The following is a 25,436-nucleotide window of genomic DNA, read 5'->3' on the forward strand; positions in this document are numbered from 1 at the left end:
AAATAGATACCACCTGCTTATCTTCATTCTTGGTTTCATGAGCTCATTGGGGCACTCCCAGTGATATTAAACTATTTGGTTTGGTTTTGTTTACAGTAGCTCTCTTCTCTAAGATCATTTGTAATTGTGTATCCATGTTTCCATTTGTAAATTGCCCATGATTAATGATCTAGCTTCCCTCTTGTTATATTTGCCCTTTTTTCACAATTTTTTAAAAATAATTTTTCAAGAATCTTTTTTCAAGAATTTTTAAATCTACTTTCACTGAAATCTGGTAAACCTCTAACTATGCCCGGGACTCTTTTCTAGAAATACTGTTAGTATATCCCTGTTTTTCAAGGCTACCATTATTTGCACATCATCAGGAAGCTCTACATTGTTGAAAGTATTTAAACTCAAATAAGCAGCTTCTAGCATTGTTCTTTTGAGACCTCAAACAATGAGAATGTCAATAAAGCTAGTCACGAAGTATAAAATATCAGCTTCTGGCAGAACGAATCTGAAACTATTTGACTAATTGAATTAGCTCAATTCACCAAGTGCTATTATAAATAATATCTGATTGACCCCAAAACAAACTTCCATGTGGGTACCCTTCCTCCTATACCCTTGTACGTAGGTGCTTCAGGAAGTATCTGTCCTAAACTCTCCTTTTCTTTTCATAAAAATGTCTCCTGTTACGCAACATAGTCTGCTGGACTCAGCTATCCCTTCCAAAACTCCTGTGTCTTTTTGTCTAGTTCTGACCCCTCTTCTGACTTCTTTCCATCCAACATTTCAGCTGCCTACCAGATAACTCCACCTGGTTGTCCCAAAGTCACCTACAGGTTGGTGTAAATCCACCATTTTCCCTCTCAAACTTTTTTTCTTCTCCTGAATTTCTTATTTCTATTAGTGATTCTGCTCTCCTATACGCCTTAGCATAAAAGGTGTACAACCCGTTTGAGCTCTGCCTTTCCTGCATCCATGTCATCAGTTGTCAACTTCTGACAGTTTAAGTCCTCTCTGATACCCATACCCTCTGCTACCTCTTGCTCAAGCTTTCATGGTCTTGTGTGTAAGCTATAGCCTAACTGATTTCCCCCCTCAATTTCTCCTTTTTCAATATCTACTATCCAATGGGGTATATTTAACTGCCTAAAACATAGTTTTAACTCTCTCTTTCTGAAAACCTTTCATTCATCCCTATCTCAATACATCAATAAATTCCTACCATTCAGTATTTTCTTTTATGGATCTGTCCTCATCCTGTTATTCTTACATTTCTCACTTATATTGTTATATCGATATATACTTATATATTGATATATACTTATATCTCACTATATATTGTTATATTGTTATATTTCTCACTACTCTCTGTATGGCAACTTAGTTTCCCATCTTGCTGTTCCAATTAATGTCCCAATTTTCTACTTCCAGGCTTTTGCTCACACTGAGCCCTTGATTTGAATGCCCATTCTCCCCACTCCCCAGCCCCCAAGCAACTACCAATGTACTGACTCAGATGCTACTTCAAAAGCTCTCCTAACCATACCAGCTAGAAGCAAACTCTCCCTGTCTCCCCTTATCTCTCAGAGCACCTTACTTGTGCTTTTGTGATGACATTTACCACTTCACTTCTTAGACTATAGTTCTATAGTTATTTGTACAAATTATTTTCTTTCTTCATGACAATATAAGCTCCTTGGTGAAAGTATCTACTTCTAAATAATTTTTAAATATTGCACAACTCCTAACATCATCTTGAATATAGTATGTGTACATAAGTACCTAACTATTGGATAAATTAATAATTAAATAATTTAGGATAAATCCTTCCTTCTTGATTGATTCAGGCATTTTATAATATTAGCTATATCAATAATATCTCAAAAATACTCACATTGAGCTTACTTTTATCAAATATGTGATTGAGGTAACATCATTGAATCATAGATGGTCACAATTTATGGTTGTATAAGGTAAATACATTATTTTTCAAAATAATTAAGAGGTAGCTTTTTATACAATTGGAATTTGTGGGTGTCCACTGCTAAAATATATTAAGTCAGAAAAATAAAAATCTAGGCAATTGTTCATTGGACAAAAATTCTTTGTTAAACACTGAAGAAGTAAACAGAAATATAAGTTATTCATAATGGTTAACATTAATAAATATCTGATGTGCCAGATTACAACAGGTGTCTATAGAGATGGTTGAGCTTCTGGAAAAATTTTGGGAAGCAGAGGGCATTTCACATCTATTTGTTTCATAATGAATTGGGAAGGAATTAGCTGTACATCATACAATAGAGCTAGATGTACAACTTAAGGTTGACTTAACGGTTTATTCTACCACATTGAAACTGAATTATTGCCATGTTATTTTTCAATAGTACTTATATGCTTATAAAATTTGGCAGAAGGATAATAACTGACTGTCGATAAATATGAGGAAAAAGTGCTCCTATCTTAAAAAAGAATCACCTATAACATTATAAAATTACCTTCTTAACTACCTAGACTGAGAGGAGAGGCAACGCATTACCTCTGAGTGACAAAACATTGGTATTCCCTAGCAACCTGTCTATAATACTTGAGATGCCCTGCCTCCAATCACAGCTTTCATTACCTTATTACCAACCCCAAGATGAAACCAGCCCAAACTGGCTATGGACAGGGTTGGGGAAGCATTACCGGCTTCAGTAGTCACTGTTACACATACTTTCATGCTCTTCTTTAGGGACTATCCATGGAAAGAGGTGGATGGGTATACTCCAGCATGCAGGCAGCTAAAAATGTGCTCCCTTCTAATGAGAGGCCCAACTCCTGCTGTGGGCTGTACTGGTGCTGCCTCCAGGCCATAGTATTTCATGATGGAGAGGACATTGAGGGAAGTTGTGAGAAGCTGACTAATTTCCCATTCAGGGAAATGGTGTAGTGAATTAGGGAAGTGGGTGGAGGCCGAATTCAAAGTGCCTGGATTCAAATCCTGGTTCTGCCACTTATTCTTTGTGAGAACTTGGAATAGTTAATTCCCTAAACTTGAATTTCCTCTTCTGTAAAATGAAAATTATTACAATATCTCTTTGTAATTGACTAGTACCTGAAATATTACAATACATCTTTGTTATTATGACTATTAAGTGAAACAGTACCTGCCATGCAGGGTGGCATGCAGAGTCTCTAGTCCCGCTCCCCACATAAGAACACAGGACATGGTGAGGCCAAAAAGGAAGACCCACGGAGCCATAGATAGGGGAGTCATACCATTATATTCTCTCTGGAGGCAGGGTCCACACGATCTGCAACCCGCCATGCTAACTGTAATCCGCGCTTGCTAGCTCAGCCACCATCTTCTTGCTAGCCCCCCATTGGCTGCTAGTGTAGCCACAGCAGTTATATTAGTGGCTAATGGGTCACTGGTTACAGCTGACGGCCAACTAGCCACAGGTGATGGCCATCCAATCACAGTTGATGACAATTTACTACCTGAGCCAGCACCTTTCCACATGAGGCTGAGAGCCTGGAAACTGCACTCCTTGCTCTGTCCCCACAGTACCTATAAAAACTTACCAAGCTGGCAAAATAAATTTAAAATATTACTGATATTTGCTCAATTAGTAACCTTTAGATATAGTAGAGAATTGACTCATGACTTTTTAGAGTTTTTATTTCTAATGACCAGATTTTATCCAAAAAAAAAAAAGAAGTGATTCTGAAGACTCATGCCTGTTGCTTAGCTATATTTTTTTTTCAAAAGAGCTGCTTATGGAATTTAAAAAGTAATGCTGATGAAGTCATATATTCTTACACATAAAAAGAAACATGACATAAAGTTGGAGAGCAATGTGTTATTTTTCTTCAACAAATGTACCTGAACTTATGAATCAAAAAAGAGTTTTTATCTTCAAAGGAGTCACATCAGGAAGCCATGCACTTATTTCAATAATACTGCCAAATATTTTTGGAACTCTTCCTTCTAAATTACCTTCTGAACCTGCTTCCAATTCTTTTAGATGTTTTCACAGGCAACAAATTTTTATGCTTTGGGAGTTTTCAATTCTGAAAGCCGATTTAAAACCAACTCTTATAAATAAGAGGAAAGATAATGTCATAATTGGTAAAAAAAAAAAAAAAAAAAAAAAAAAAAAGGATATAAGGGCCTTTTTGCATAGCTTGTAAAATATCTCAAACAATTCCAGAAAGGAACTCTCTAAAACATTTCAGGCCAATGGAAGCATTATCAAAATTAGTGTGTTGCTTTCTGTACGATTAACAAGTTATGTGCTCAGTTACTTAATTCTATTAAACCAATACTTATAGACACTATGTGTCAAGCACTGTCCTATGAACTTTTACATATATTACTTCATTTAATGCTCATACCTTATGAGATAGTTTTATAATCCACATTTTACAACGAGGCAATTGAGGCACAGAGAAGTTAAGAATTTTGTCCAAGGACACAGCGCTAGCAAATGTTGGACCCAGAAAACAAACCCATGCTATTTAGTATATATGTTATTTCTTCTAAAAAGTATAACCCATGTGCATTAATAGTTATGCTTTCTGAGTTTTTTGAGGTAATACAATTTAAACTTGGTGAAAGATACTATATCTCTCCATGAATTTCTTTAACCTCAGCAAAAAGCCCTCTTAGTGTCAACAAGCATTATCTGATCCCTTTTTTCTCTATCTTCCCATAACAAGCTATACAAGGAAGAAACAGTCTCCTTTCTATCTTCCTAGTATTCTCATGCTCCAGAGCCTATCCTGTTTTCCCATATGACAGACCTTTTTCCTTCGTCCTCTTGCCAAGAACAGTCTCTCTCCTCACAAGGTTTCCTCATGCCTATTTCAAAATTCCCTCCTTAAAATTCACTTATTCCATTGCATCACTCAATCTTGCTCAATCTTGCTCAATCTTGCTAGGCTAATGGGGAAGAGTGGAAAGGGGAGAGGGGAAGGAAAGGTATTAAAGTATTTTTAAGTTCCTTCGGAAAAGCACCTTATTTTGTTTTCCATCAGCAAAATGCTTTGAATGTCTTACTTTACTCTCCTTTGCTTTGAAATGAGTTTCCAAAGCAGCTTCACACCGATGCCAAGAGCATATTGCTGGCCAGCTCTTCAATAATGACAACAACCCCAAGGAAACCTATTTAAGCAAACTGAAAAAATAGATTATTCTGGAATCTTTTTTATTTTAGGATAAAAGAAAAATACAGGAAGAAATCTCACAGAAGCGTCTGAAAATAGAGGAAGAAAAACTAAAGCACCAGCATTTGAAGGTAACTTATGTCTTTAATTTCATTTCAATGCTTTTGTATTCAGATATCCTAATGGCACTCAAATTTCAATAGTAAAGATGCTTTAGGAAGCAAAATATTTCAACGTATTTCTACTGAACACCCTAATAACCATAGGGGAAGCCAGCAAGCTAGTAATAATTGCATATGAGATGAATACCTTCTGGCAGACATATGGAAAGCTGAAAACGTGGTATTGTTACTTTTATCTTTTATGACTGAATTTCCTCATTTTCTTGGATAACCTTGAGAATTCAGCCTTGATAATTTGGCCCTGAACACATTCTTGCTTAACATCCCTAGGGAGTGGATCCAGCTAGGAAGTTCCATTTGACATCAATGAAAGGCCAGCCTTCCCCAGGGGCTGCAGAACAGACACTGTCTGGCCCGGTCAAGGATGCTTACATTTAGAAGCTCAGCGCAATGAATCCAATCCTGTCTGAGTATGATTCGGGGTTTTGTTTTGTTTTGTTTTGACAGAACATGAGGTCATAACCAAAAATAAACCTCCATTTTTAAAATCAGACTTTACGTCTTCCATGGGTGTGGTCATTTTATAATTAAAGCACATTGAATTTCAACATTTTATTACATAGCTTAGTTACAGGATGCAACCAAGTGATAAACAGGAGCTCCTTGTGAACAGGCCCAAGCAGGAAACTACTTATGTGGCAGGGCCGCTATCAATAGATGTAATGAATCCCTCAATGAAACAATTCCACATGCTCACGGGGTCCACAAATTAAAGTTAAGTTGTGCTGAATTCAGCTAAACTCATCTTTCTGTGGATCAAGGAACAACTTCTGAACAGAAACATAATTTAAGATCCAATTAGCCTCAGTTCTCTGGATGCTGTTTATGTCTGCTCCTATGCAAACTGACATTTCCAACATTTGATGGATCATTTCAAAACATAGTTAGCCTGTTATCCGTACAGTATGTCACATTGAATTTACATGACTAGTAGACATAGCCAAGAAATGCAGCGTATACTGCCAGAAAAATCAATACAATAAAATCAAATTTTACCAAGTTATTTCCGTGCAACTCAAATGAAGTCAAAGTCAAATCTATAACAGTTTTTGAGAGAGGCCATTTCTAACTCCAAAAATCAGTGCTTATGCTATACCCCCCTACCCCACCAAACACACAATTTACACACAATTTGGGTCTCACAGTGAACAAATTACTGCTTCTGAGTAAACTGATAGCTCTCTAGCATTAAGCAATTGGTATCCTTGCATAATGGGTAGCCAAACAACAGTAGAGCTCACAATAGGAGAAAAGGTTTAAATATCCCCTCTGTTCATTTTAAGAAGTAAATGTCACATAGGAAAACTCTAATACACTGAAATGTTCATTACTTAGGTGGCACCTCATTTCAGTAATTGCCAAAACAGTCCAAATAATAATACATCATCTTCCCTACAGATTTGCTTTCTGGAACCCAGGAGACCTCTTTTACTTCAATCGAATCAAAATATTTATCATACTTTAGACTGCTGTACACAGTTGGGCAAGTTGTGCACTGCACAAAGATACCTGACAGGGGGTGCTGAAATCCTGCCCACAGTCCCTTAGAATTGTGCATCCTGGCAGAGGGCTGCTTCTGTCTGGAGGGTGAAGTTTCTTTTTCTATGCACAAAGGTGCTGTCCACCTTCCTAAGCTGTGCACTGACTCAAAAGGGTGCCACTGGGGAACTGTACCTTTTCCTAATTTGCATATTAATACCATGGTGCCGAGCAGTGGCCCTAGAAGGCTGTAGCCCCTCCTCTTGCAACCTAGCAGAAAATTTAAGATTAAATAAATAATTAGGACAAGTTAAATGATGATTTTTTAATTTAAATGAGTATAAGCAGTAATTCTTTAATTTGGGGTGGTCAAAAAAGGTTCCATTGAAGAGGTAGGATGTAAGCTGACTCTTAAATGATAAGTAGGATTTATATAGGTGCACATAGGGCCTTTTCGTCAATAAACATTTATTAAGCACCTATTATGTACATGGTACTAAGCTGGATACTACAAATATAAAATAAAGTCCTGTCTGTGTCCTTAAAATTGTAACTGACACATAAATTTATAGTGGCATTTGTACTGTGATAAGCACTATATACGAGGTGTAAACTGCAAAGGGAACATAGAAGAAAGAATGGCTACTTCAATAATGCACATTCTTCCAAGCTTTGAAGAAAATGTTGGCTATCCCAAACATCAAGTAGGCATAATTGCAAATGAGGGTTCAAAAATGTGTAGAAGTATTTTAAAAATCAGTTGCAAAATATGTTCACCGAGTCATGAAAGCTCTATTGACCTCTACAGCTACCAGTTTTCCTTTTGTATTTTTCAATTTTGTTTAGATTTTTAAATTACAGTTGACATGCAATATTATATTAGTTTCAGGTGTACAACATAGTGATTAGACATTTATATAACTTACAAGGTGATCACCCTGATAAATCTAGTACTCATTTGACACCATACATAGTTATCACAATATTATTGACTATATTCCTTATGCTATACTTTACATCCCCATGACTATTTTGTAACTACCAATTTGTGCTTCTTAATCCTTTCCCCCTTTTCAACCATCCTCCAACCCCCCTCACATCTAGCAACCCTCAAAATGTTCTCTGTATCCATGAGTTTGTTTCTGTTTTTTGTTCATTTATTTTGTTCTTTACATTCCACATGTAAGTGAAATCATATGGCATTTGTCTTGCTGTGTCTGACTTATTCCACTCAGCATAGTACCCTCTAGTCTTTTATTTGCTTTTTCATCCACTTGTCCCTATTCCAGTGACAATCCTCACCAATTTTTTTATTGCAAACTATCTCATTACACTTCAGCTACCCACTTTAAACAACACAAATGCAAACATTTACAAAGTGCTCCTTCTGTATCAGTAGTACGCACATTTCGAAATAGTTGTAGTAACACACTCCGATATTCTTTAGCTCTGGATCCTGGCAATCACACCAATGACGTGCTGGAAAAGGGGTTTTCCAAAGGGACGTTATTAGCACTTTAACATTCAAACATTTCTGAGATTTGTGCAGTATGGATCTGCTTGCCTCGTATCATGGTCACATCTGAGGCCACCAAAAACATAAAATACACTCAACCTAGAAAACGTTTCTTTTTGGGAGTCCACTGAATTCATGGTATGAAAAACTCATTTATTCCTAAAGTCTACTGTAACTGCTGTGTAGAATGTAGAAGTGCTTCCGGAAACCTTTCCCTGAAAAAACTGCCAAAAGATCTATTACCCACATGTTACTTATATATTCATGTAGTTAATATGGTTTTTGATTATGAATGTCATTGTTATGAAATAGATTTTATTATATTCATTAACCTCATATACTAAAGCATAAGTCTAAATTGTGACATAAAAACAAAATAATTGTGTTTAGATTACTGTAATATGTGATTGTACCATATCGTTTTGATTACACATCCAAATTATATATTTTACGTTTAGATGCAAAGCATTCTCTGCCAGAAATAAATGACAATTCATGAATTATGAACAAAGTTTTATAAGGCTAAAATGAAAATTAATCTTATTCCTAACCAGACTAAGAACCCAGAATGTAGCCCCAAGTTAACATAATCACATCACAACACTCATTCTCTGCCCTCTATAACTCAGCATCATAAGACTATCCTATCTGCATGATTCTTATAGTGATATGAATGTAAATGACTGAAACTATCCTTCTAGGTGATTTGTAAAGACTGCAATTTCCTTTGATAGGTGTTATTGTCTTCTTTACTATACATTAGCTATCCTTATATTTCATCAATAAAAATAAATTAAAATCAAGGTAAACTTTTACAATGGTGATATACTAAGATTTTCTTGGCATCTTCGACCTCAGGAGATAAATCTGAACTTTACTAATATTTACTGTGTCTGTGGGAAAAAATTTTTACAAATATCTATAATTAAGGGTTAAGAGAACACTGGTGGAAAGTATCTTTAGCTATAAACTGCTCTTACGGAGTGTGTCATCCACATGTACTTGCTTGAAACTCTGAAAGGCCAACACAAACTTGATGACCTGGGATAAGGTTGTTACTCAATCTAGTGGTTTACAAACTGTGTCCATGCATCCATAGACTTCCAAACCCTGTCACTGCTTCAACTAGAGCAGACCAGATTTCATCTATTCTACAAATTATAATCCCACATAATATATACTTGTAATCAGTATAGTATTTCTTAAATGATTTGAAAACCATTGCCTATGTTAAAATAACCGTTATTTGGTAATTATCTAGCACAATTAACCTTTTTAAAAAATTTAATTTAGAGATATTTATATTCCAGTGGTATTAATTGTAGCATCCCTTGCAAAGGGACAAAAATTCCTACTTGCTCTCATTGTAAGAGAAAGAAGTCCCAGAAAATAAAGAAAAGTTTCCAGTCTTCTAACCTCACCATTTAGACACAGTGAATTCCCAGTGAATAATTATTAAACAAATAATTTATAAAGGTAGATTAGATACATAGTGACAGCACTTTTCTTCAGGAAAAAAAGGAGAAACTCAAACTCTGAAAATAATATCTAACAGTTTCTACTTGAGACATGAACGGGATACTAGTTAAAGCCCCTCTGAAATTCACAAGTCTTTTTCATGTGCTTTAAGTCTTCTTAGGCTCAGGTTCAGGAATGTAATTATTTCATGCAAATTCAGGGGGATTTAATTTCCGTATGATGAAACAGAAAACTTTTTTGATCGTTAAAGTTGACCAAAATTCAACCAATATTTAGACAGATCAGTGAATTTTGTGTATCATATTAATGGGAAAAGGAGGGAGCTAAACTTTGATATCTAGAACCAGAGAGGTTCTCAGAAGAAAGAAGGTGTACTGTGTAAGCAAAACAATCATTGTCAACCACACAGCCTAAGACTAATATTGAATTAGTTTAGGCTATAATAGCAATCCCTTGTTTTGCCCACCATTCCAATTAGTCCCTCAAAAGATGTTTTTGGAGTAGTCACTGTATACTGTCACTGGGATGAGTATCAAAATGCCTTCAAGGAGCTTTTTACTTTAAGTTCACAAGATATATGCCCATCAACCAAAGAAATAATAGTAAAGCATCACATGATAGGGTCCCTATATGGTTGCTATGAACATAGTGTATGTAAGCACCCAGTTTTGCATGACTCTGAAGAAAGTTCTCTGAGGGTGAGGATCAGATGGAGGGGGTGGTTACCAAGAGAGGACACAGATCTTCATGGAACTAGAACTTGAAGAATAAACAGGATTTAGATACATAATACTGGCTTTGGAAGGTCAGGAAGGGTGCGAAGAATAAAAAGGCCAGGTTTATTCAAGCAAGGCAGTGAGAGAAAATAATTTCTCTTAAATATGTCCACTACTACAATTCATAGATTTGAAATTCATAGACTTGGGGATTGTTTACTGACATAAGAAAATATCTTTATGTTTCCTGTTATCAGAAAAAGGCTTTAAGGGAGAAATGGCTGTTGGATGGAATCAGCAGTGGAAAAGAACAGGAAGAGATGAAGAGGCAAAATCAACAAGACCAGCGCCAGACCCAGGTTCTAGAACAAAGCATCCTCAGGTATGGCCCTCACTGAGACACTTCACAACTACCTTTCTTTTGATTTTGCCCCATGTTGCATGTGTAGAGCTGGTTTCATTTTTCGGGACACATCAATCTTCCACTTGGATTTCTAATAAAGACTAAGGAAACACACAAGGAGACAATAATAGAAATTTTACTGTAAATGTCACTTATGTGTAGCAACGCAAGAGTTATTTTAAAAATACATATTTGTGACTTACTCATAGCTCTCTGAGCCTATTTCGTCATCTACAAAATGATAGCAACAATATCTGTCTTTTAGAGTTGTTGAACAGATTCAAAATATATATGCTAAGCTAGTAGCATCTATCTGGCACTGGCAGGTGATCAAAAAACAGTCCTTCACAGCCCTAAACCTCACTGTCACCTTAGGACAGGTGACAGTTCTACAGGTGTACTTACACGGTCCATTCTTCACACTTCTCCCAGACCCTCCCCAGTCACAACCATGATATTTTGAAAAAGAGACACTAGCTGAGTACTTCACTAACATTTTCTCTCTTCTACTTCCCTGACTATTTGGTCACAGGTGTTGACCTCACTTCTCAATGTCCATCCCTGCCCATCGTAATAATCAGTACAGAATCAGCAACTTCTGATAAAACAAGTTAAGTTTTTAAATTATGTTGGCTTAAAATGAAGTGATGGACATTTTAAAAAATGGAAAGCTTAAATATAAGATGGGATTATTAGTATTATCACAAAACAGACCGGATGGAAGAAAGAAATATAGGAAAGGTCAGAATCATTTTCTAACCCACAAATGGAAAAAAGATGGAAATTTTTGTGGTATAATAATAACAATAATTTAAAGCCTACACATCTCTGAGATAAAGGTAACTTTCAAAACTCCAGCTGCTACAAATTTGTTCTTGTTAGTGAGGAATATAGGAAAAGTACTAGAAAATAAAAACATCCAGTAGCTGTGTTACGACCATGTTTTTTCCGTACTCACCACACTATACAAACAGTCTACATTAGGCCTAAAATTGACAACATGGAAAAACAGCTTCCTTCTTTTCAACTGCTTTTCATTTTACTTGCTTAATTTCATACACTTACATATTTAATAGCTAAAATCATTTACCATTCATTCTTATTTATGTTTTTTTAAATTAACAATTCTTAAAAAGTTGTTTTATAATTGAAATTTTTACATTTATAAACCCCTCAGTTGTTTGCTCAAAGGTATGAAGTGCTTCTGAATGGGGGATAGCAAATATTTTAAAAATAACTCCATAAATCAACTCAACAGTTTGTAAAACTTGATTCTTCATAAGGCCAGAGCTTCTTAACCAAAGTCTGTCTTAGCCGGTGATTACTTTCCTCATCCCTCAATACCGAACCCTTATCTCTGAAGAAGTCCTGAATTTAATCCTTGTAAACCCTCGCCCCTTCACTCTTTGGAGTCTTTCCACATACTGAACACCTATAACCTTCTCTGCACCTGATGATAATTGAAGTGGCTACATATACTCAAACTCCATTAACAAGTTTGGACAGCATTCTGAGTAATCCCAGAGAATTTACGAGGGCTCTACTGATTGGTTTCAGACCTTACCTGAATGCTCTGAAGAGCACATAAGCTTCTGGTGTTGATAGTGGCTTGCCTAGTTAGAGCTCCTGATGAAAAAAAAAGGAGGAGGAAGAAAAAAGAAGGAAAAGAAAAACATATTTTGTAGCTATATTACCCTGCAGCCACTTTACATATATCATCTCATTTAATCTTCATAATCCTTTGAGGCAGGTGTTATTATCTTCACTCTCTGCAGAGATTAAAGAATTCACACAGTTAAGAAGTGGCAGATCAGAGACTAACTCATTTGACTCTCCGATGCAGCCTATACAATGATGGCACACACAACCTCTATGACACTATCTCTTCTAGGAAGTCTCTGAAGTATGTTCTGTCCCTTGGTTCTCCTTTCTCCTACCACACTCAGGATCTGCTTCCATGTCCCTCTAACATCTTTGCTCAATTACCAATTACATGTCTGATTCATTACCCAGTTTCTGGCATCTCACTATTGACTTTATTTTAGATCTTCAGGATGTCAATAACCCATCAGTACTCCTTTATTAACATCAAATGATTTTAATCCCTAAATGTAAATAATAAAAACAGTAATGGGGTTTTTTTAAGTGACTTTGTGCAGTTTACAAAGCACTTGTACTTAACATTAAGTCATTTAATATTCACAGCAATCCTAAAAAGAAAGTGTCAACACCTCCATTTTATAGGTGAGGAAATAGGCTCTGAGAGGATAAGGGACTTACTTCATTAAGGTCACAGAGCCAGAAAAGGGTAAACTTGGGCCTCAAATTGAGCCAGGTTCAGTGCTCTCCTGCTGCAAAATTAAAAGAGAGCTGTAGGTGTGAATGCTCTGGGAAGAATAAAATACCTAACACCTAATAGAAAACTGCTTTGATCAAGGAATGATCCTTAAGAAATGTATTTGCAAAGAGTTAGTAAATAATTTGCATCATTGTGATACATAAAGGTATGTTCATCTCACTAAAAATGTGCAGAAGACAGTATATTCTGAAGCAATATACAGAGACAAAAAAATGTCTGTGCCTTGTCTGTGGTAAGCAGCCTCCACCTCTGCCCAGCATTATAAAATTCCCGTTGCCAAAGCAGCTTTACCTGACAACCAAACATTTTCTTCTCAGATATTTCCAAAGCTGCTAAATAATCAGGTGCATGATTTTAAATTCAATCTTTCTCTAAAACTACTACCCACAGGGCTTACAAAGCTTTTATTGCCAGCTAAATACAGTGCTACATGTTCTGTTAGCTCTGAATGGCCAGCAAGCCAACTGAGGAAGTTGAACCAGGCAGAACCATCCTCCTTCCCTAAGCCGAGAAAGGATCCCAACCTCTAAATGTCATTTATCACTTGACTTACGTGCCTACTCAAGGGTGACATTCACCATCTGCCAGGCCGCTCAGCTAGAGGATAAGATTTTAATAGGAACATCAAATAGAAATGTTGCTATTACCTCAGCATCTGTAGAAAGGCCAGACTTTGCCCATCAAGTTTTTGTTTCTTCTACTTTCACGGTTTTGTGAGTTGAGCTGAAAAAATTCATCTTTGGACTTCAAGTCCCTGTTCTGCCAACCATAGTGCATCAGTCTGGCTATGTTCTTTCATCTCTTCGGGCATCAGTTTCCTTGTCTGTGATAGTGGGACAATTCATGGAACTATTTTGAGGGAAGCAACTTTCAGAGTGCATGACACATGGTACTGTGTTTCCCCGAAAAAAAGACTTGGTCAGACCATCAGCTCTAATACATCTTTTGGAGCGAGAATTAATGTAAGACCCAGTCTTATTTTACTATAATATAAGACCAGGTATATAATATAATATAATATAATATAATATAATATAATATAATATAATATAATATAATATAATATAATATAATATAATACCAGGTCTTATATTAATCTTTGCGCCAAAAGACACAGTAGAGCTGATGGTTCAGCTAGGTCTTATTTTCAGGGAAACACTGTAGATGTTCAGAAATAGATCAGATACTATTCCTTCTTAGGAATAAAAAATAATTAAAAGGACACTGCCTAGAGCTTTATCGAGGAATTTTTATTTTTAGGCCAGAATCTCTGATTGCTTTATGCCAGTACAAAAAATCTCATTGAGTAAATTGAGATTACCACCCAACTGCAATTTGGAAATAATTGATAGGTTTTCTTTACCACTTGAAGACTAAAATGCTAATAATAGGAATTAGTTTTTACTGAGCACTTGTTATAGACCAGACACTGTGCTAAACACTTCATGTATATTATTATTTTATTGAATTCTCACAATCACCTTATGAGTTAGGTAACATTTAAAGATGAAAAGCTGACATTTATAGAAACTAACTTGCCCCATCATACAGCTGAAAAATTAAGAGCCAGGATTTAACAACTAATTAAAAATCCTAATCATAAAAATAAATTGTATGTCAGATACTACAGATAAATTTTACAAAAGTTAAATCCTGTAAGTGCTACCTGTTTATAGCATTTTTAAATTTCTAATCTATGCTGATTTCACTTTTGTGTGCATCATTTTATATAGACATTCATGGGACTCTACCATGTTAAAAAAAAAAAACTGAAAGTTTCCCTGACTCACACAAAACATTGAAGTAAAGCATGTCTCTTATTTATCCTGTCATCTTTTCTTTCAAAAAGAGGCAACATTTTGGAAAATAAGTGGGTTTCCATGGGTTTTGTCTCTGAGTCACATTCTTAGCTTTAGAACAATGTTAGTGAATATTTTGCCAGAGGAAAACGATATTGAACATCTCCTTTTGAATCAGTTTGCTTAAATAGAGTTTCAGTTTACCTCCCAAATGAGCCCTGTTCTTACGGTGACCACTGAACCATTTGCTTTCTGATCGTAGGCACAGATACAAATCCAGCACTGACTGCCCAGTCCAAAAACCCATGTGCACAAATATATAGGCTGGCTTAGAAATCTTGTTCTCACTTCTGTTGCTTTTCCCCATCCAAGAGCCTACACCCAAAAAGGACACCCCCAAGCACCTTATGAAGTGTCCAAAGGGTGTTGTTCACATCCTAGGTTCCTCTTTCTTATCCAGCTGCCCTGCAGTTTCCATGAGTCCCTCTCCCAAATTGTCTTGCATCAGGCTCCCCTCCAGACACTTGCTACTTCTCGAGCTATGTCCAAAGAACTCTGACTTTGATTGGAGCACACAGAGAGCTTGACAGAAATGTCATAAGCATAAAATGTCAAAGGTTAACTGCCAAGGAGAATGATGCAAATACACTGCATTCTCTTTGAGAAGGATGATCTACTCATGATTAAATGTTCCTTAGTAAGGATTTCTTAAATATTCCAAAGTACCTTTCTGACCCTCTGCCTTCACTTAATGAACTTCCATTTGTCTCCAAATAATTAGAAACTGCCCTCCACATATGATATTAATGGGAAGGTGCATATGGAGCTTTGATTTCTATGTGAGTGTATGTCATGAGAAAAGCTGAGGAGTGGGCATCTACAGCAACTACAGCCATCCCACATAACTTAAGGGAAATTCCTCCACAAATGAAGATGGAATACTAGAAAATGCATTCTGCTCAATAGCATATAAAGCAATAATCTACTCAGTTAACTCAAAAGATAGCAGGCACGATTCAATTTCAAAAAGGGCCCCAAAGCATTGATTTAGAAATATAAAGGTTAAATGATTTTGTTGCTGGTTATGCTTTATCAAAATATAAATATTATTTCTATCCAAGTTTAATCCCTACCTACTGTTCTCATGTACTTGTGCAAGCCAATTTTACCTTAATAAAACTAATGTCTCATCAAACACAGTAAGACATGCTGCATGAAAAATGTCACTTTCTAAATGTTTCTGCCTTCCTGCTCTGACCCAACCAACCATATCTAACATCACATTACAGGGAGATAGACAAGCTGCTCTTTTGGGACAACATGAGAAAAGGGAAAAGGGAAAAAGGGAGAAAAAAATACACCATTTTTTTATTCTTCTTAAATTTGCTGTTGCCTAGAAACACTCAAGAAATTATCCCGAGGCAATTATATGAGTCAAAAATCATTCCAAGCATGTTTTTCACTCTCCATATTTAACTAATTGGTTTACCAGATTTGCAATAGTTCATCTGTTGTTGTTTTTAATTTTCCAGATATCTGATTATTTTTAACTTAGGAGCTTTTTAATTAAACAAAAGGAGTTAAGTAAACCAAATGTCCAGCAAAAAAACAGGAAGAAATCTACCCTCCCCCACAAAAAAAATACCTAATACAATGACTAGCACATAGTAGGAATATGCATATACATAGCTTAATAAATGAATGAATGAAAAACATAGATGATGGATGGATGAAAGGATGGATGGATGGACTTGAAAATACCATCGATTAAAGGGAACCAGATGATGACTAGACAACGACTTAAATATAAAGGAAAGCCTTGAAATTCTTTTAAAAATAAAAAATAATAAACACCTAAGCATCTTGAGTCAAGGTCAAAGTCATGTAACAGTGGTGCCCCTGGTTTTTGAGCAATTGTTGATGGCATGTTTTAACAACTCACCATCGCTTTACTTTCTCACCTTTCGCCCTCCATCATATGCTCTTTTATTTCCTTATTCTTGCCTCCCAGCAATTTATCTTGCTCATACCTGCCAATTTCATTTATATGTTAGTAGAAATCAGGTTTAAATGGTTACCCAAAATAAACACCTCACACACATACCACAGTAGGCTAAAAGATAGATTAGAATAACCTCTGAGAGTCCTTCCCCCAACCCACTTCAATTCAATAACAACAGCTACACTTTGTGGAGCACATATTATATACTAAGCATTATTCTGAGAATAACAATTCTCTGAGGAAGTCTAATTAGCCTCATTTTACATATAAGGACATTAAAGCACAGAAAGCTATAAATCTAGTAACAATGAATCCATGAGTCATACATAGATTTTTCTGACTCCAGACCCTCTCCCCCATGCCTCATCCAGTTTATTCTTGATTCATTTCAATAAACATTTATTGAGAACCTGCCACATGTTAAGTCTTTAGTCTTCTAGAGGAGATTTGAGAATCATAAGCTTCTCAAAACAAATTTCTTTTTTGTGTTTACCTCTCTTCAGATCCTTTTATTTTTCAAAGTGCTTTTACATTAATTATCTCATTCAAAACAATATTCAGTAACTTGGAGACACAAATGTAAGACCATTAGCAGGGATGGCCATTAGCGTTTTGGCAAGAAATAGATTCCTGGCTGTCTTGACATCAGTAAAGAATAAACAAAGGAACAACTGGACAATCCAGAAAGTGAGAAAGGAGTTCATTTCAGTGATCCATCTTCTAGGTGACGGTCACAAAGAAAGAATGTTCAAGGGCAGACATTCATTGAGGGTCTTTGCTGCCATGGGACTGAGACTTCATTCCCAAAGAAGAGTCCGTGGCTAAATTTACCAGCTCAGAAAATTTCCACACCACCCCTTGCAATGCATGCTGTCTACCATAAGGCAAATATCACTCAGTCCATCTTAGATCACCCAAGGCTTACTAGTCCTTGTTGGTATTTCCATGTTACGTTAAGGTTGGCATTTATATTTATTGGTCTTCAAATAATGGAGTGCTGTTCTTAGTATCAAATGTGAACAATTAACACTAGAAGCAAAGCAAAAATTAAGTGGATAGAAAGTAGAAAATACAGTGGCTGCTCTATAATACTGTTAGAGAAAAATGTTAAGGGTTATAAGGCACAAAGCCAGTAATTATGTCTAGTAGAGAGAGTCAGTGGTTATATGAATCATTGAATATGTTTTGTCATTTCATTATATGGTTATAAGCAGTTTATTCACTAAAAATATTTTTCCCCTACAACTTATTTTTAAAAATATAGCTTCCCAAATTCATGGATAAGCACATCCGCAGTTAGCTTGCCACATCCTACTTACAACAGTATTTGAAGGTCACTTGGGAAACTCATGTCACCTGTGTAGAGGTCAATTTGAATTATTATTATAATTATTTAGCTATTAAATGTTTGGCAAGTACTGCAAGGTTCTCTGCAGTGCCTAAATAAAAACCTCCCACTGGGCCGCTGTCCTGCCAAAGCATTTGAGAAGCTGCTCATAACTAACCAATTCACCATACCACACCAACCTCCAGGGTGTTAGTTTATTTGCATTCATTAGAAAATGACATTTGTAACTTACACGTGAAAGTGACTGACTCCCTGAAAACCAGTTTGGTTTCTCAATTCTCATGGCAAATGAAGCCCTTAATTTACAAAATATTATTTTGATTAAGGGGGTTTCCTTTTCTACAAATCATTCTCCTCTGACATTCCCTGCCTACATGGCAGTTTCAAATCATGATAGTATCATCTGGCCATAATTATTAATGTTCACAGAGTTATATCATGAGATGAGGTTCAGCCATGCAAAAGCTGCTTACATGTAACTATAAATTATTCAGCTTTTCTAAACATCTGCTCTTTTCCCAATTATTAGAGCAGACTGACACTTGTTTCAATGTCATTGTTAGGTTAGCTCTCTGCTTCTAGTTATCTTGAAGCTACTGTTGACGAAAAAAACATCCAGCCTGAAAGAAAGCTTTTAAGAGTTTATTTGAGCCAAACTGATGACAATCAGTGGGAAGCAAAGTCTCAAGAGATTGAGAAAATGCTCTGGAAAATGGCGGTTTTGCAACTTATTTTATACATTAGAATCAAAGGAGGAGGGTTACATGAAATCCATTGGTTGTAGATTAAGAGGGTGGGAAAAAAGCAAAGCAAGGAAATGTCTGTGATTGAATAAAAAATAAAGTGGAGAGACACACACTTGTTTTACATTGGTGGGTACAGGATAGTTAAAAGCATTTTACAACACATAGAGGTGGTATTTGGGGAACAAGATAACAATGAGGGGTTTTGTAGTTTCCTGCTCTGGTGTGGTAGATTGGGTCCCCTGAGGGGTCCGGAAAAAGGGATTACACTGACTTTTCAAGGGTTTGTTATCTTAGATGCAAAAAGACAACAGGTAGGCTCACTTTAGGTAAAGATTGACCTTTGTCAAGGAAGCTACCAGCCAAGGATGTGACTTCCTGCCGTGGCCCACCTTAGTTAGAAATTTTTATATTCACGCCATCCTACATGGTTATTTTCAGGCTCCTGAGCTTGTCAGGTTTAACAGGTGGCCCCTTTTCCGTCCACACTATCATGTTGTATTGCTGTTTGGTTTGTAAATACTCAGGATTAGACACAATAGATCTGGCTCAGGGCAAACTTAGTGTTTGCCACATGCCAAATGCACCTTAATTCTCTGGCCTGCTTACGCATGGCATGTGACTGCATTGGTGGGTTAGATCTTCCTTATCATACACATGCTTTTTGGCAAATGGTGATTGTAAGACAATTCTTGTCCTACGTTTGTGTATATAAGTATTTGTTGTCTTTTTTGATATACTTTTATATCAGTTGGTGAATAAAATGTACCTGATGTAGTAAGTGCTTAACTTTATTAAATGTTTGATGAAATTTATCAGACCCTAGTTTTAAAAAATTAAAACAAACAAAACAGCCCATTCTACTAGACTGCATTCTCTCAATTTTATTGAGAAAATATGTTTGACATTACCCTAGGCCAAATTACCTATAAAGATAAAATATGTTTCCCTTTTCACCCATTTGTAATAATTTATTTGCCCATAACAGACGACCAACACATTTCAATTAAGATTACCTGATTAAAGTCATCAACTATGTGCACTCAATAGCATTCATTGCAATTCCAGAGCTATTAATTGAGATAACTTGTGATTTAAAAATAAAAAAATTTGTATTGCAAACCTTTCTTTTTTCATTGCATACCTTAGCCGTTTAATATCAACTAGCTAATGTCAAAACAAACCATGCTGGATTTGATCGATCATTTAGAAACATGTTTATTCTTTAATCACTAGGGGCAAAGACTGATTAATTTTTCTACTTTTACTAACTACCCCAAATGCAAGATACTAATGAGTAATTCTGAAAACCAATGAAAAAAATTATGAAAAAAGTCCTAAAATTGGTCACACTGAGTCATCCCCGTAAGGTTATGTATTAGTTAGCATATTGGTTTTGATGCTTTAAAAGACTCCAGGATAGCAGTGGCTTAAAAAAAAATTAGAAAGATTCACTTCTCTTACACATAGAGAAAGCCTAGCTGGGAGACCTTAAGGGGAAGAGAACAGCAACCTCACAAGAGATGATCAAGAGACCCAGTTTATTCCTGTTCTGTTCCTTTGCTACTTCCTGAGGGATGCCCTTAGTTGGATGGTCAAAGACAGCTCATTACCACCTCTGCATTCTAGAATAGGAAGTGGAAGATAAATGAAGGACAAACAGCTCTATTTTAAGGATATGACCTGAAAATGCAAAGGTCACTTCTGCTAATATCCTATTGGCCAGAATTTAGTCACATGGTACCATGTAAATGTAAAGTAGACTGGAAAATGCAGTCTCTAGCAGGGTAGTCAGGAAGACACATAAATCTCAAGGAATTCTATTACTAAAATGAACAGGAGAAATGGATGGGAGGGGTGGTATTAGCAGGTTGCCATTTCATTTATTAAATAGACACCATCCCCATAAATATTATGAAAATTCTGATAATGCTAGAGCTCTGTTTTGGTTTTCTGTCTAAAACAGTATTTTCAAGAACAGTGTGTCCCTGAAGCTATCTTAGCACCCTGCTGGCTCTGAAATCATTGATATTAAAGTTGAAGATCAAATCCCCAAATCCACCTGGTAGGTTTTCTCTTTTGTGGAGCTGTCAGAGATGGCCCACCTCTCCTTAGCAGACTAGGAAGAGAAGGGATAACTGATCATTTTTGAGGAGCACCTTTTCAGCACATCCTATGCTAGAGGCTTATAAACATTACCTAATTTACCTCCCCAAGAAAACCCTTTTTGAATCCTATTATTATTATTCTCCGAATGAGAAAACTGAAGCTTGGAGGTGTTCAATAATTAAGCCAAGTGTGTTAGCGCTGATATGGACTGGCTTTGTGTTTCCATGGGAAGAGCTTGAAAAAGAAAAGTGAATTTTCACACAAAAGCTCACACAATATAGGTAAACCACCAGTCACTTCCTGTTCTCCCAAGAGTCAATGGGAAAGAAAGGAAAGAGACCCTAGCCCAAGGAAAGAGTCAGATTCACCACTCCAAGTCAAATTCAACACCTGCTGGAGGCAAACACATTCTGAGAGCCTGTGAGTCCCAAAGAAACTGAATCTTTCTTTGTCTACCTTCAGGTATGTGTAGAGGTGGTGGGGACTGTCATCCTAGCACTTCCGTCAGCTGGTCCTAGAGCCACCTCAGTAGTGGCACAACCTGGGTCTAACACCTGCTGATTCAGGCCACCCCAGAGAAACAATCATTGGGCCTTCTTTGGGTGTAGTCCTGGCTTTTAATAAGGGAGCCTGGGCACCCAAGACGCAAATACTTCATCAGTCCTTTCATAGTATAACAACTTAACCAGTAAGTCATACAATCAATTTCAAGCATAGCATTGGTAATTACATTCAAACAGCAGTATTATAATTAAATTGCATTAGCCAGTTTTATATTTAATTCCTAAAGCTTCCATTACTTTGAACAACAGTCAAAGAAAGTCTTGCTATAAAATGGCTCTAGATTAGAAAACTCCAGCCTCTTAGAAAAACACTGCTCTAAGAACTCCTACCAAAAACCACACTCAACAGCCAAAGAAAAAACTGACAAAGCCTGGACTTAAATCCTGGTCTGATTGACTGGTCTACAAAACAGAGAAATTCCCAGTCCAACAAAATCACCCTAATGAAGATCAGGACAGAAATATTACCTTTATGTGTAATGAGTCCTCATGTGGATGAGACCCAGATAACATTTCAATCTTCACTTTATTATCATAGAAAGTAAGAAATCCTTTTATACTGCTGAGCAAAAATAATGTTGTGTCTAAGTTCATACAAATCTATTTTTTTTAAGTTTTGTTCCCACAGTGGCTAATTAGAAAGGACTTAAGCTCTCAGGCTCCATTGGCAGAGACTTGATTTCAAATTCCATCCTGCCACACGCCTGCAAGCCCCCAGGCCAGTCACTGTTCTAGGTGCCCAGCTTGTCCATCTGTCAAAAGGAACAATTAACAGCACTCATGGGGCTCATTGTGAGAACTAGTTAGGCCAGTGCCTGGTACAGTGTAAATACTCAATACGTGTTAAATGTTGTTATAATTGCTAACAAGTGAAGTGCTGTAAACTTTAGAATTTTTTTTCTCTTGTATTCCAGTCTGTTTGCCCCTATTGTGTTTCCCCAAAAATAAGACCTAGCGGGACAATCAGCTTTAATGCGTCTTTTGGAGCAAAAATTAATATAAGACCCAGTATTATATTATATTATTATATTATATTATATTATATTATATTATATTATATTATAATAATTATATCATATCATATCATATCATATCATATCATATCATATCATATCATATCATATTATATTATATTATAAGACCCAGTCTTATATTACAGTAAAATAAGACCAGGTCTTATATTAATTTTTGCTCCAAAACACACATTAGAGCTGATTGTCCTGCTAGGTCTTATTTTCGGGGAAACAGGGCAGTGGCAAACTCCATCAGGTTGTTCATCCTTGTTAAGGCCACCCAAAACTGAAAGAGATAAATGAACCCTTAGCAGCAGAAAAACTGCTTTCTGAAATAACCCCTTCCTGACACATCCAGCCTTTATGTGCTTTCTTTTTCCTAAAACAAAAAATCACGTTTGGAATTGGATTGGGGACATTATCTTGTGGTGATTAAGGGAGGTTATTACTAGACCAGTGCATGAAATGAAAGCTACCTGCTTTCACCCAGGGAACTCCTGAAAATAACCCTCTTTTTCCCTAGCAAATGGGCACGAAGAAGAGAGATTCCAATAATGGATAGCATTACAAATCCTTTTTCATGTACTCTGCTTATCTAAATTGGCACATGATGCCTTGCCCACCATCTCTCAGAAATTAGAAGAGGTACTAACCCATCCATCAGGCCCCCCTAACAGCCCAGGAGGCACCAAGAAGGATATTTCTCTTTCTCTACTGCCTGTTTTCCACCAAACTGAATCAGCATTTCTAGGAGCTCAATTCCCATTCTGAAAGGTAATACCTTCTAAAGATGGGCATGGCAGCACTTATGGAAATTCTAACCCATCAGCTGAGAGATAAGCAGGTGAAGGTTGAGAGTTATCCCCCAGACACCACTTCCCCAAAAACTTTCCATGGAAACAAAATTAGTTTTACGTATGTACATATATCTGTAAAACAAAAACTTTTTAAATTTTCACACATATATGTATATGTGTAAATATGGATATATATGCATACAAGTGTGTATATATACACATACATATATAATACATGCATGTGTAGATATGTATACACACACACACACACACACACACACACAGGCACCTTAGTCTAAAGACATTCATGAGAACAATATGACATTCCATTACCCATGGGCCTCTCTACAGAGAAAAACAACTACAAATCCCAGTGCATTTCATAAATTCCCTGTCATTAGCCAGGCCAAACAACAGCTCTATCTCTGTGACTCAGGAATTGACAGGGGCAGAGACAGGAGGAAACCAGCATTTGCTGAATGCTCACTATATCTTTTATTCTTTATTAAACCCTATGAAGTAGTTAACATTACCCAGACTGCTAAATGTTTAATTGCCCCAGGATTCAGTCCTTGGAATCCTTTCTAGGAAATCTTATCCAGTCCTATAGTTATAAATACCAATTCCCAAATTTCTATCTTCAAACCTAAACTTCTCTGAGCCCTAACTTTTATATATCTAGCTGTTTTCTCCATATCACCACTTGACTGTCTCAAATTTAACATCCCCCACCAATCGCCTTTCTTCTCTCTCCCAGATTTCTGTTCAGTCAATTGCAGTCACATTTTTCCAATTATTCTGGTCACAAACACTGGAATCACCCTTGACATCTCTCTTTGTCTCACACCTCACATGTAACCTGTCAACAAATCCTGGTAGCTCTTGCTATATTTCCAGAATCCAGTCACTTTTCACCCTTTTACTGGCAACCACCTTGGATTCAGCCATCTTCATCTGAATTATTACAACTGACCACCATGTTTGCCCCTCCAGTCTATTCTTAAGACAGCAACCAATGTAACTTTAAATTTCAAGTCATAGCGTGTTTCTCCTCTGCTCAGAACTCCCAGTGACCGCCCAAAGGCCGTACTATGCACAAGGTCCTATATGATTTGGCTGCCAGCCACCTGTCTGACTTCATTTCTCACCACTCGCCTCCTTACTCTCTCTGCTCTTACTTCAAGCTTTGTAATTACTCTTCCCTCTCTCTGAAGCAAACCCCTTGACACCCTCATGAGTCTCTCCCTCATTTCCTTCATGTCTCTGCTCAAATGACACTTTATCAGAGAGACTCTCCCTGACCACACAATGTAAGTTAGTGCTCCCTTCCCAGGCACTCTCTGTCCCCCTTAGTCTTCTGTTTATACCCCTTATTCTACTTGTTTCATGGAAATATTTTCCTTCATAAATGTGTGTACGTACATATATATACATTTGTTTATTGTGTATATATGTATGTGTACATGTAAATATGTATTATATTACACACACATTTTATATGTACATTTTAATATATACATACACATACACATATTTGCAGGAGTTGGGAAACTATGGTCCAGGACCAAATCTAGCCCTGGTCTATTTTTGAATAGCCGTGAGCTAGGAATTGTTTTTATATTATTAAAGGATTGTAAAAGAGATTTTTTTTTAAAGATTAATATACAACAGAAACTGAATGTGGCCTGCAAAGCCTAAAATATTTACTATCTGGCCATTTACAGAAAAGATTGACAGCCCCACCTTAGTGCACTCTTTGTGTCCTCCAATTAGAATGGAAACTCCT

At 36.5% G+C, this 25,436-nt stretch overlaps 1 protein-coding gene across 2 annotated transcripts in view; it reads left to right on the plus strand.

The window, feature by feature from the left end:
• The window catches only part of PALMD (palmdelphin), a 47,551-nt gene that overhangs the window by 12,271 nt on the left and 9,844 nt on the right, over positions 1-25,436 (plus strand). For both annotated transcript variants that reach the window (XM_019747046.2, XM_019747047.2), the window contains exons 2-3: positions 5,193-5,273; positions 10,772-10,896. In XM_019747046.2, the coding sequence (XP_019602605.2) occupies positions 5,193-5,273; positions 10,772-10,896 (206 nt within the window). The remainder of the gene's footprint in view (positions 1-5,192; positions 5,274-10,771; positions 10,897-25,436) is intronic.

Source organism: Rhinolophus sinicus, linkage group LG14 (genome assembly GCF_036562045.2).
Source record: "Rhinolophus sinicus isolate RSC01 linkage group LG14, ASM3656204v1, whole genome shotgun sequence".
NCBI lineage: Eukaryota > Metazoa > Chordata > Mammalia > Chiroptera > Rhinolophidae > Rhinolophus > Rhinolophus sinicus.